General features: G+C 41.9%; 1 protein-coding gene across 2 annotated transcripts; it reads right to left on the bottom strand.

Annotated features, from left to right (window-relative positions):
* Positions 1-900: 900 nt before the first annotated feature.
* On the bottom strand, positions 901-12,312 carry acbd3 (acyl-Coenzyme A binding domain containing 3). 2 transcript variants are annotated; one of them, XM_049590897.1, is made up of 8 exons: positions 12,007-12,312; positions 9,965-10,106; positions 9,431-9,571; positions 9,103-9,261; positions 8,602-8,776; positions 5,573-5,819; positions 4,634-4,921; positions 901-2,556 (listed from the first exon to the last, which is right to left on the bottom strand). In XM_049590897.1, the coding sequence occupies exons 1-8, from the start codon at positions 12,272-12,274 to the stop codon at positions 2,342-2,344; spliced, it is 1,635 nt and encodes a 544-aa protein (XP_049446854.1). In that variant the 5' UTR covers positions 12,275-12,312; the 3' UTR covers positions 901-2,341. The 2 variants fall into 2 exon arrangements, with proteins under 2 accessions (XP_049446854.1, XP_049446855.1); XM_049590898.1 differs by having other exon boundaries at positions 4,634-4,918.
* Between the last annotated feature and the right edge of the window lie 1,812 nt (positions 12,313-14,124).

The raw sequence follows: 14,124 nt of genomic DNA, 5'->3' as shown, positions 1-14,124 counted from the left end.
GTCACAACTGAGTTAGTAAGCAACCACGTCACCAAAGACACAAAAATAAGTCTACATCATCTCAGTTTATTCACGATACCTTATTCGAGATGACACTTTGAGTTAAGTCATACCAGGAAGAGAAAGAAAAAAACAGAACAGCAACACTGGATTCTGTGTAATGTTTTTCTGAGCGCTGCAAAGATGTAACAGTGTCATGACCTCCGAAACATGGCAGAACTTTTACTGTTGGGTGTATCTGTGTGTCAGAACTGAGTACAGCATCTCCAGACAAACAGAATGATAATTAATATAACTTCTGTTGTAATACTAGCTCCTTTTTTCTTGATTCTGTCATGAAGAATTGATGAGAAAAGGACAGTTGATGGTATAATGTAATCAGTTATGTGGAAACAAGACACACAGATAGAAAAAAATATGTGGGATAAAGGGAGAACAAATGTTTATTTAGTAATTTTTAAACTTGTTCTGTATCACACACTGAGATGTTTGCACATATAAAGCCAGAGAGCCACATTTCCATGTGCATCCTGTGTTTTAACTCACTCATTAAACACCCATGAGCTCACTCTCAACCATGGAATGATATGGAAGCAAAAAAGAGTATGCGTAGAATATTGAAATTTAAACTCTAAATTCACAGCATTGAAATATTTTACTTTGAAAACTATATGTCTGAATTTATTTGTTTGGAATTCTCCTCTTTGAAAATTAAAATGTGAAATTTCTTGATTTGCAATTTCAATTAATTTGACCACATATGTTTTTTTTTAAATGTTCAAAAATTCAGATCTAAAAATTCACGGTGAAGCTAGGACATTACAGGCAATTGAGCCTGAATGTTTTGACTAATCTGTCTGACATTTAAACTTTTTAGAATTTTTAGATCTGGACATGAGCAATGAAATTTTAGCTCCCCCCTTTTTTTTTTCAAATCTTGAATCTTTTTTTTTTTTTTCAAATTCTGAAACTTAAATTTTGGGATCTGAATTTGTGAACACTGGGGGAAAAACAGCAATTAAAAAAAAATATCTATATTTGTCTGATGTTTAAATTTTTTCAACTAGGATTTTTAGATCTGAATATGACCAATTAAATTTGAGCTATTTTTTTTTTTGGATCTGAATTTGTGAACACTGGGAAAAAAACACAGCAATTTTAATTTTTTTTTTTTTTTTCAAATTTTGAAACTTAAAATTTTGGATCTGAATTTGTGAACACCAAAAAAATTCCAATTCAGCTTTTAAAACTGCAAAAAAAAAACAAACAAAAAAAAAACATCAGATTTTAATTTCAACAAGGTAAAAAAACAAACGCTTTTCCAAAGTAAAGCATTTCAATATTATGAATTCAATGGTGATTAAATTTCAGCATCAAGTCTTCAGTGGCTTTTAAAATTCAAATACTTATGTCTTTTTTTTGCCTCCACAGTATGACTTCTTGCCTGTTCTTCATTAATTTTGCCACTCGTCTCCATTGAAAAAAATCTACTCCTGGTGCACTCTGTCTATCAGATTGTAAGGTGAGAGACAGCCTGTTCTGGGGCAGGCACAAGCCAGAAAGAGCACTGCTTCCACTGAACATCCTCCCAGATCTTCATATATGCACGGTGACGAGGGCAGAGAATAATGGACTACTGTTATACAACAAAAAAAAATGATTAACTTTGTGTACAATGGTGTTTTTAATGTGTGTGAGAGACTTGGCAAAGACCAGGAGCTCTCTGTGGAACAGAGGCATAGTGTTATGAAGTCCATTTGCAATAACGTTAGATCTTCAACATTGTCTGTGTTCTTGTGGGATAAACGACCACTATTACCACCAAACAGGAAACTCACAGGCCGCTGCACTCGCCGGGTTTCTGTTCATGGTTATGAAAGCGTCACTCGGGGCAGAAGCAGCCACAAGGCCACGCTGGACAGTGTTGGGCTGGGGGGGGGTTCAGTGACAGAAGAGGAGCCCAGGGTGAAAAGTGGTAAAATACAATGTGAGAGCAAAGTCCTACAGCTTGGTCTATGTGAGCGCAGCGAGGACAGGTGGTGGATATACGACAGGGCTCCAAGGGCTTGATGAGAAGGTCTAGCATGGGTGTATCTTGGGACACGCATACACGTACAGTACATACATATTAGTCCAATCTTCAAACTAGGGCTCCAGATGTCTCTTTGTCACCCTCTGGTGGTTTTGTCCAGAAATAGATCTGGCATCACTTTCTCTTCCTCACACACACACACATACAGGCTGCCATCGCACAAATCTCCTCCTACATACACACACACAAACACACACATACATATATGAACAAACACACTCCTTGGCTCCCCTGTGTCTGTGTTCAGGCTTATCTGGTGTAGTAGACTCTGTAGTAAACACTCTTGGAGCGCCAGAGTGAATAGGAGTTGTCAAACTTGAGCAGGTAGACTCCGCGGCCGGGGTACTGGTGGCTGCCGGCGTACACCTCCTCATGACAGTCCCGCCGGTACACCGGCACAATCTCATCCACCTGGGGCTTCCCCGCCTCCTTCTTCGCCTTCTCCTCCTCAGTGGGAGGATCACCTGAGGACACAGGAACAATAAATCAAACTGGGATAGAAAGCAGGAGGGAATCAGCGACGAGTCTCATCTTTATAAATGGCACACACACAAAGCTCCTTTTAACAGCGTCATTATAATTATGCAATATCATTAACCTTAATATTAGAGTTATGTTTGTGCCTTAATCCTAAAAATATGATGGGTCATTTTGAGCACTGAAAAAAGATTTTTAACAAGCACATAAATTATAATTTTTGCAGTTATAATCACCAGAGCTGAAATGCTTAATTGTTGAACCGATTAGTTTTTATCAAATTAAATGTCAACTAATTTTATAATTGATTAATCAGGTGAGTAATTTAAAAAAAGAAAAAAAAAACATCTCTGATTCCAGCTTCTTAAATGTGCATATTTTCCGGTTTCTTTACTCCTCGATGACCGTCAACCAAATATCTTTATTTTTATTTTTTTATTTTTTCTATTTTTGGCTCTTTGCCTTTATTAGACAGGAGAGTCCAAACGTGTAATGGGGTGAGAGAGGGGATGACATGCAGTAGAAGGCCACCGACTGTACTCAAAGCCACCCTCACACATGGGACTCACGTGCTACTCACTAAGCCACCAGGTGCACCAAAAACTGAACTTTGAGTTGTGGGCAAAATACGACATTTGAGGACACCATCCTGGGCTTTGGGAAACACTGATCGACATTTTTCACCATTTCTGGCACTTTTATAAACCAAACAACTTATCGATTAATCCAGGAAATAATCAACAGATTACTCGTCACTGAAAATAGCTGTTAGCTGCAACTCTAATAATCATGAATAATTTAATTTAAGCAATCAAGAATCTATTCTGAGCTCCAAACAGTTTTTTTTCTTTGTGTGCACATTACACACTAAGGCGCAAATGTAATGCCATATGATGTGGCCTGACATTACACCATCCTACACCCCTTTAGGTATCAGTCTCTTACTTAAAGGATCAATTTTGAACAAAACTTGTGAGTTCATGACAAAAAGTGACAAAAACACACAGTTTTGTTACATTAAACATAACTACACAACCTCTACTTTAGCTGACATTCAGGTCTGAAGATTAAAAGAACTGACATGACTGTGAAAGGCTAATATGTACAGTTAATTTAACTAACAAAACCATGCCAATCCCACAGCACATTATTGCCTTTATCTTATCAACATATTGCCACAGTTGCATTTCTATTCACACCACTGCACAAGCAGGCCTTCCTCTGCCTCAGTAAGAACTATGAGATGTTTACCTATGGCGTAGGCAAGTTCTGAACTTCACATAAGAACATATTGTTTGAAAAACTAGTTATTCATTTCTCCATTGACCAATGAGCAAAACAACCCAATTTAATCAATGAAACAGACAGTCCTTTTCAAAGTAACTGCTTCTGAGGTAATGATGGAACTAAATAACCACCATGACATGTTCATTTTCCATAACTGCTTATTTTGTTAGGTGTCGCGGGGGTGCTGGAGCCTATCCCAGCTGGCATTGGGCAAGAGGCGGGGTACACCCTGGACAGGTCACCAGACTATCACAGGGCTGACACATTGAGACAGACAACCATTCACACTCACATTCACCCCTACGGACAATTTAGAGTCACCATGTCTTTGGACTGTGGGAGGAAGCTGGAGCACCCGGGGAAAACCCACGCTGACACCAAGAGAACATGCAAACTCCACACAGAAGGGCTCCCCCACCCTGGGTTTGGACCAGGAACCCTCTTACTGTGAGGCTGCACCACCGCGTTGGCACCATGACATGTTATTAAATAGCAGAGTATGTCATAGATGGTATCCACAGCAAATGGCTGTGTAGCTAAAACCAGGAGGGCAATAATGACCCATCTATTCCATTTTCTATCCAATAGTGACACAAAGGGAACGGCCAGTAAAATTAAATTTTCAATTCCTGGAAAAACATTACATAATAATGAACACATTATTGAATACGAGCCAACACCCAGCCACAACATCACAGTAAGTAAAGCTGACTCTTTAAGCAGATATTCTCAACACACTGCAGGCTTATTCACACAGCCTCCCCACCCACGCCTCACCTTCTTCATCCTCGTCCTCGTCGCTGGACTCCGACACATGCACGCTGACCGAGGCGGAGGCAGCGTCCGTCCACTCGAAGAAGACCCCGAAGCCGATGTCGTAATAGTCCGTGGCAAACTCCCAGAACAGGTAAGAGCCTTCCTCGTGGGTGGGCACACGCACTGTCACCACCTCGCCACGCCCCACTGTGATCACGCTGTCTGCGTCCTGCCGGATTTTCTCCTTGAAGTCCTTGATCTGCGGTCGTGTCCACATGGAGGGAGCGGCTATGACTGGTGGGGAGTCTGCTGTGATCGAGAGACAAGAGGCTTCTTACAATCTGTTGTAAAAATCTGCTCGTACAAGTTTCTTAGTAGAGAATAAATATTACATTTTTATTTGCTAACAAGTGATTTCCTCCCAGCAAACACAGACCGAATGCCAAACTAGCTCACCTAACAGGCCAGGTATGATTCACAAAGAGAAAAAGAGAGACAGAGAGCATGTGTGCATGTGGCCAGTGCTTTGCATACCCGCCTATCCATCCATCTTTCTTCAAAACAATATTTTGAGAGTGAATAGCCAGCCACAGTGGATTAATTTGGCTCAGGATGTATGTGTTGGAATGAGACCAGTGCCTTGTTCACTTCTCGTGTGAGTGCTTACCTTCCTGTAAGCAGAATGTGTGCTTGGATAATACCTAAACCAGCAGCCTATCATGTATCACTTGTTCCAGCTCTTCTCCTCCCTGCCCTCCAGGTCACATCAACAAGGACACAGCAAATAAGAATCAGGTTTCAAGTTTGGTATAAAGCTTTGTTTGTTTGACGGAGAACTCCTCCCCCTCTCTGCCTTGTAGCCATAAGCTATCCAATAAAGGAAACGTAGATTCTTTCTGCATGAAGTCAACTCCAGTGGTTCCTGTTTTTTGAGGAGATAAACATCTACGGCCCACTAACCTAATAAAGGCCCGTTCTCTGAGACCTCTTCCGCCGGCTCAGGTTCCGGCTCCCGGTCCATGCTCTCCGAGTACGAGTCCGACTGGCCTCCATTGACTGTTGGGGTTTCTTCGCCAGCAGGTGGTGAAGCTGCGCACAATGGTCCCGCTGCTGAGGCAGGGATGGGTTCGCCACTGTTGAAGCCGCTCGATTCGAGGGTGCCCTGCACCATGGAATCAGCCTGCATTTGCTGCTTCTGTAAGGCCGCCTGAAATGAAAGGTAGACAACACTGAATCAAGATACTGAACCCCAAACTAGAGACATAAACCAAAAGTGTTATATTTGTACACTGCTGCTGGGACGATTATAAAATCCTGCTTTTATGTGAATTACACTTATATTCACTTTACATTTATACTTTTAACTTACTTTTATATACTTTTACTTAAGGCACAGACACACCAAACTGACATCAAATAACTAGTGGCAATTCACTGTTGCCTCATGACGCCCATGTCTCGGCAAAAAAGTTGCCCCTGAACACAAAGGGCCTTTCCCAAACCTCCCCCTGCACCCTCTCCCTAGTCACTTCCACTCCCTTTCTGCATTCACGAGTGTCTGCCACGTGAGTTAAGTACCATCCAAACCAACTAGTGAGGCGTGGGAGTGGGTTACAATGACCATGTGCAATAAAGAACTGTGCTAGTCATGGAAGAAACTCGGTACATATTAAGTTCTGTGCGACTACCCTAAGGAATGTTAACTATTCAAATTACAGATGTTAACTTCTTAAATGCTACATCGTATTTAGAGTCAAATACACACCTCTCTAGTCTCTATAAAACAACAGTCATGTTTATTTTGTAACAGGAACTGTTACAAAAACAAGTAGTTTAGAAACATTAGAATGAAAAATGAGAAGATGTTTACAAGAGTAAAAGATGAGAAATGTCACCAATGAATCTCAGGGATGTGTTTTATTCCCTTTTATGTATTATTTACTTATTTATTGATCTGTTCGTTGATTTTAATGGCAAAAGGATAATACACGCTACAAAAATTTTGGTAAACATCAGCACAAATCGAATAAAAGTGATACACATACATATAGACAACATTAAAAGGGGAATAATTTAAGTTTTCACCATGGTTACCAAATATAACAACAGCTCCTGTCTCAGCTACAGAGGGGGAAATGTGTTCCAAAGCTTCCCACTGTGTTTACACCCTACACCTTGATGTAGGATGCTTCACTTAGCTGTGGAGGTGACTACAAATGGAGTGGGTAGGTTCCAGTTTTGGAAAAGGCAAAAAGACTACAGCCAGTAATCAACTAGCAAGCAGTCGGGAGACGTTTTCCTAGAGGGCCTTTTACCAGAAGGAGACTTCTTAGTTAAGATTAGGAAAAAGTCTTAGTTTGGGTTATAAAGAATAGATTTCCATCAGAAAAGGCTTTCTGGGAAAAAGCCTACAAGGAAAACTTCTACCATGTGCAACTAGCACGTGCTGCCTGTGCCTGTGTGAGAGGAAATACCTCCACAGCAGCAGGCGGCGGTACACTGTATTCGTCATTAAATAAGGAAAAACAGAGGACCAACACAAGGGGTTCAAGATGCTAGTTAGCACTGTAACTAGAGTTGTATCGACACCGATACCAGTATCGGAAATGCCTCCAATACTGCCTAAAATGTGGTATCGGCGAGTACAGCCTATGACCAATCCGATACCACGTAATGCCTCATGTCATTACGCATACACACGCAACAGGCAAACGAAATGGAAATGGAGCGGAGTTTAAAAAGCATTCTACTGTAGTCTTTAAAATGTCTTTTTTACCAAATTGTGTGGCCGCAATTTAACCTGTGTCTTGATCTGTGTCAACACTGGATAATAATAATAAAAAAGTTTTATGGCATTCATTCTACTATTATATATTTATTTCTCAATATTTTGAGTTTAGGAATTGAGACATACAACAATTCATATCCCATCCATTTTTTATTTTACGCCCTGGTATTGGATCAGATTGGTACTCGGTATCGGCAGATACCTAAGGTTCAGGGATCGGAATCGGTATCGGGAAGGAAAAAGTGGTATCAGTACATCTCTAAATTTAACAATCATGCACTAGCGAACATAATCTTGCTTAATACAACATGTTTATTTTGATCTCACACCCTCTTGACTGTAGCTCGTTGTTTACTTTCCTCACTTCCGTTTCTTTTATTGTGCACTAAGCTGAACTACCTAAACTAGAGTGATTTCATTCACCCACGGCTCCGCCAGGTCTGAGGCAGATTCAACATGCTGCATCTGCTAAAAGAAAAAAAAAAAAAAGCCAAAAAGGGGTCAACTAGGGCCACAATGAGGGACACAACACAAAAACTAGTCTAACTTTGACCAACTGCTGACTGCCGGCTTGGTGTGTCAGGGCCCTTAGTGTTTTACTCCTTTTAACATCCCTGTATATATTTATTACCTCTCATTACCCGTATATACATTTGCTACATTCCTGTTTACATTACAACAAAAACATATATTATTTTAAATATATTTTTTTATTTTATGTCTTAGATTCCCAATTTCTACTTGCGTAAATTTTCTTTTCATATGTAATGATCAATGTTAGAGGGAGCCTGAGATCTTACATTTTCATCACCAATTACTGCTTCACTGTAACTGTTGCGCATATGACTATAAATGACTTGAAACTTTATCCATGTAAGACTGCACCATTATGGCTAAAACTGTCATTCTGATGAGTTTGCCTAATACTGCCTTCATCACAGTGCTTGATTATGTGGGGAGCTTAACAATCTCAATTATTTTTCGATCTTTTGTCAACATGCTGAACAGTCTCTAAAATGGCGGTTTCCTAAATAACCTGTTCTGACTTAGATTTTGATCACAGCAATTGAAGGCACTTGTGGCTGGCGCATAACTATTTTCAATTTACAGTGGATCTTTAAAAGAAATGTTGCCAAAACCTTAATACTTCCCTAAAATCAATCGATGAAAGTCCATCTCTCTGTTAGTGATTACACAATACCTGTTGCTGGGCCAGCTGGACCTGGTAGAGCTGCTGCATGTACTGCTGGTAGTGCTGCTCCTGAAGCTGACGGATGAGGCCCAGTTGTTGCTCGGGGCTGTTGGGGTATTGCTGAGCAGCGTACTGTTGGAACTGCACTGCCGTCTGCGCATTCAACGCTGCCATTATCTGTTGTCTGGGAAAAATAACAGGGGCAAAGTCGGTGAGGAAGGAAATACAGGAAACAGAGAGAAGACAATAGGGGACAGTGGAAAGTTGCAAGGTTTTAACATGGAGAGATGAGTGGCAGGGAGTAAGCACTGTCCTCTGTGGACCTGGTTTCAGCTGAGCACTGACGCTGCTAAAGTGCCTTGCTTGACAATGAATCTGTCACAGCTCTGGGGCTGAAAAGACAATATCCCTGACGATATCAGTGTCGGGGAAGTGTGACGATCATGTAGAAGTCATGCTGGAGTCAAATTGATATTTTGCAAACACACACAAGGTGACAGAGACACATACTTCTGCTGCTCAATCCGTAGCCTCTCCTCTTCTGCCTGTCGCCTTTCCTCCTCCTCTCTCCTCAGCCGTTCCTCCTCCTCGAGCCTCCGTCTCTCCTCCTCCTGCCTTTGTCGCTCCCTCTCCTCCTCCTCCAGCCGCTGACGCTCCTCTTCTTCTTTCCTGTCGGAGAGCAAAGTAACGAAGGATATTATAAATCATGCAAATGGTCAAATTTATTTGCTGCTTCAACGTTTTGATGCCTGCATATAGGACACGCTGAACCTGAGTCTGAATTTAGACGCTGAAGCAGAGGGACCTCCCTCATGGGGAGTGAAGTCGAGCACCTTACCTTTTCCTCTCCTGCTCCTCCCTTTCGATCTTGTGTGAGGTGACGTAGGGAGCAAAGAGGTTACAGCACTTGTTCAGCAGTTTGACAAACTCCACCATCGCCTCCTCCTTCTCCATGTTACCCAGGGAGGCCCACTCTTTCCTGCACAGAGCGACAATGGGTGTGAGGACAAATAATAGAGGCAGGTGGGTAAATTGAGCTCAAGACATTTTTTTGACTTCTTTTCAGATGACATAAGATAAAACAAAAATTGTATCTGTGGCATTTGTAACCGTTGTGTCTTTACAACATCCACAACCACAGGATGTGAGCAATTATTCATCCATTCAATCAATAAATAAATTTGAAATACCAACTGTGTGTCAGTAAAACAGGTTTACTTCACACGTTTTCATACCTCTCTAATACATAAAGAAATTATGATCTCACCACGGGGGTTCAATAGACAATTAACACACCAAAGTGCTGGAATGTATGTCATATTTCAAAGGTTACACCCACTGGCGCATACACACAGACGTCTGCCAGGTTTACCTGCGGTCGTTACCCAGGACATCAAAGAAGCCAACCTCCGGTGAAGCATCAGGATTATAAGGGCCCAGTAACACCTGTTTGTGCAGAGCGACCAGCCGCAGCTTCTCCTCGTATGTTGGGTGGAAGGCTTTTCCATCTTTATCTGAGAGCAGAAACGTGAACGCAATGAGTTCGCTTTCATTTCTTTTTATGTCCAGTGGTTTAAATGCTTGTGAATGCCACAACACACCTTTGTTTCTTATTACAACATGGTGGCAGCAGCAGCAGAAGCATTTAGAGTTAGTTATTCTTTAAACACTCTATAACTTAATAACATCCTCCTGGCAAGATTATTAAAATCACAGTCAAAATTTATTTAATCCAATGTGAGGCAAGGATCAGATTTACGCATATGAGTTATGCAACTAGACCTAACCCTAACTGACTTGAAATACGTGACTACAAATACAGAGCACAGATTACCATTGCGCAGTGGCAACTGGGCCCAAACCTGTTTGTGCAGTCATCACAAGCACTTTGCTCTAATGAAAACAGTGCAAATCCCTAGAGTTCAAAATTGAAAACGTGCTCAAAGTATTTGCAAAGTAACACATTTAACCACAATTTGCCTTAAAGCCACAGAGAGAGGGACACACTGCATATTCATTTACATTTTTCGGACATGCTGTGCTGCTTTGACTCACTACTACTTGACAAATAGGCTGTTGCATAATGAACTGAAATGAGGCGTTGATTTTGAAACTTAAAACAGATGTTATAGCTGGTTATATATTGCTACAATATATTTTGCAAGCTGTCTTTTGAGCACAAGACATACACTGGATAGCTAGTGATGACACAGGGACGGTGATGGGGTATATGTTGCATGTTGCACCGCCTTGTTTCTACAGTAGCCCAGAAGATACAAACCAAACACTGGCTCTAGCTAGGGCCATTTGCAGTTTTGCATTGTTAGCAGCCCCTTCTGCAACAAGAGTGTCAGAAAAACACTGATTCTTTTAACGTGAAACTGCTTCATTCAATGTTTTTACTAGTTTAAATCACTGGGTCCATTTGATTTGGACAGGCGGAGACTTCTATGGATAGTTCAGCTCCCTTCTAAGAACTTCCTGAGCAATAAACACTGAAGGAATTCTATCCAGGAGGCTGGATGCTATCTGCAATCCTCACCTCTAGCTGCCTCTAGCACCCCCCTTAATATAACACACTGTTCCTTTTAAGGTGATGCTATTAATTCAGATAGCCTGACCAATTGTATGTATGGAAAAACAACTACAAGTGCAAGTAATCCACCACTTGCGCCTTTTATTGGATTTCCTGCTGGAGTAGTAGTAGTAGCAGGGAGTGGTATATGGATATGAGGAGGCAGTTAGGCTGTAAAACAAGCCAGTGGACACACAACACCGTGAGCAATGAAAACGTGGTGCACTGTGAACTGGTTTTAGAGATGTCAAATGGAGACAATGGGTCGGAGGGTCTAACCGGACTAATTGACTCCTTCAGCACAGCAGGAATCTGTCAGCGTCTGATTCATCAGTGTAAGCAGCTGACATACAGGCTGCATCAGTGGCAGGGCAGGGCGTGTTTAAAGCTCCCAAACAAATCACTATGAGCCACCACTCAGCTAGGATGGATAGCTTCTTACGTTACAGCTCTTACATTAGTTAATGGAGCGGTCGCATAACAAGTCTGATTGTTCTTCTTAAAGGTACACAGAAGACAGACAACACCAGATAACAGCCGGGTGAAAATGCTCTGAGGCCACAACCAGACACAAATGGACTTCTCGGAAGTGAAGTGCTTATTTTACCCTTTAACAACCGGCTAGCAGCTTGTTAGCAGCGTCAGCTACTCGTTAGCTTTGAAGCTAATGTAGTGTTGCGGCTGACAGCAGCAGCCCCGGCGGTGACAGCTAACAGCTAGCATTAGCGAACGGCTAACCGCTGCCAGCGCGAGCGCTTCGTGTCTTAATTTAACGGTCGTTTCGGACGTTAGCTGCTCCTGCGCGTTAAAGCTGTGACATTATAACAACCGTAAAATACCTTTGAAGAATTTAAGGCTCATTCCGTACAGCTCCAGCAAAGGAAAGCCCCATTTCCTCTCTATGGCAGATTTGGCTGTCTCTCCATCTTCGCCACCCGCGGCACCCGGCGTGTCGGTCTCGGGTTCCGCGGGTCTGGGGTCCGGCTCCTCGACCTGGATCTGCTCGCCCTCCGGGTCGGGACTGAGGGTGAGGCCATCGATGGAAACTTCGAGCCGGCTGGAAGTAGCACTGTCGAGGTCGCCGCTCTGAACCTCTGTCGCCATCATGTAGACTGTCAGCTGAAGCGGCCACGTACCTACTTCCGTTTAGTGTTGGCGGAAGTTCCGGGAGTTTTTTTTTCTTCTTCGATGTAAATAATGACGACGCTTTAACTTTAACCGATAAAAGAAACATTTAAAGAAATTATTTATTCATTTTTTATTCTTTTTTATTTCCTACAGTTTTTCCTTATATATTGCTGTAATTTTAAAACAACATGATAGATACAGAAATGTTATCTGCAATTCTCTTGTTTACTTAGGACAGGGGTGTCCAAAGTTTTTTTAAAATTGGGGGCCATTTAAGACTGTGTGAAAATACCTTTTCAATTCAATTCAATTTTATTTATAAAGCCCAATATCACAAATCACAATTTGCCTCACAGGGCTTTACAGCATACATTCCTCTGTCCTTTGCACCCTCACAGCGGATAAGGAAAAACTCCCCAAAAAAACACTTTAACGGGGAAAAAAAAACGGTAGAAACCTCAGAAAGAGCAACTGAGGAGGGATCCCTCTTCCAGGATGGACAGACGTGCAATAGATGTCGTACAGAACAGATCAGCATAATAAATTAACAGTAATCCACATGACACAATGAGACAGAGAGAGAGAGAGAGACAGAGAGAGAGAGAGAGAGAGAGAGATGCAGGTAATGACAGTAGCTTACAACAACATTATTGAAAGTAATAATATTATAGTTATAGTTCTGGCTACTGCGGTACAATATGATGAAAGTATGTATTAATACCTGGCAGTATACATGTGTGACAATAGTCATATGTGTATAATAACAGTAGAAGTATGACTAATGACTAATGATGGCAGCAGCAGCAGGAGGCATCTGGCAGGACCACGGCAGCAGCACAACCACACATGTCACGCTGTCCAGGCACCGCTGCGATACGAGTTAATCTGAGAGACAGTGGAGCACAAAGGCTCCGGAGAAGAAGCTGAGTTAGTGACATCCAGAATGGCTGAGTTAGCAAGATGCAGAAATAGAATACGAGAGCGAGAGAGAGAGAGAGAGAGAGAGAGAGAGAGAGAAGGAGAGAAGGTGCCCAGTGTATTATAGGGGGGTCCTCCGGCAGACTAGGCCTAAGTCAGCCTAACTAGGGGCTGGTACAAGGCAAGCCTGAGCCAGCCCTAACTATAAGCTTTATCAAAGAGGAAAGTCTTGAGTCTAGTCTTAAATGTGGAGACGGTGTCTGCCTCCCGGACCGTAACAGGAAGATGATTCCACAGGAGAGGAACCTGATAGCTGAAGGCTCTGGCTCATGATCTACTTTTGGGGACTTTAGGGACCACGAGTAACCCTGCATTCTCAGAGCGCAGTGTGCTGGTGGGATAATATGGCACTATGAGCTCTCTAAGATATGACGGAGCCTGACCATTTAGAGCTTTATAAGTTAACAGTAGGATTTTAAATTCAATTCTGGATTTTACAGGGAGCCAGTGCAGAGAAGCTAAAACAGGAGAAATATGATCTCTGCTTGTTTCATCATATGGGTTATTAAAAAGCATTAAGATCACATATAAATTAACTTTATCCAACTGTTTTTCATATTTCACTGAAAAAGTATTTGACTTTCCACCGCTCATGAAAGTGGCGGCCCTCACTGTCGACTTTACACTTTTTTGCTGTGGCCATGTCTGCTCCCTAGTACGCATGTAACGATCCATTGATCTGGACTGATACACTGATTCAATGATCAACCATCCAATAACATTGATGCAAAGTGAAAACAGCCATCTCTGAATTAAGCCCATATTTTTTCCCATGGTACGTCTGTGTCATCATTTCTGTGGAGGCACACCTTCTTTAGAAATATCATATTGTTGACCTAAGAATCAATACA

The sequence above is a fragment of the Epinephelus fuscoguttatus genome, linkage group LG11 (assembly GCF_011397635.1).
Source record: "Epinephelus fuscoguttatus linkage group LG11, E.fuscoguttatus.final_Chr_v1".
In the NCBI taxonomy this organism is placed as follows: Eukaryota; Metazoa; Chordata; class Actinopteri; order Perciformes; family Serranidae; genus Epinephelus; species Epinephelus fuscoguttatus.
This window is presented reverse-complemented; position numbering and strand designations above follow the sequence as displayed.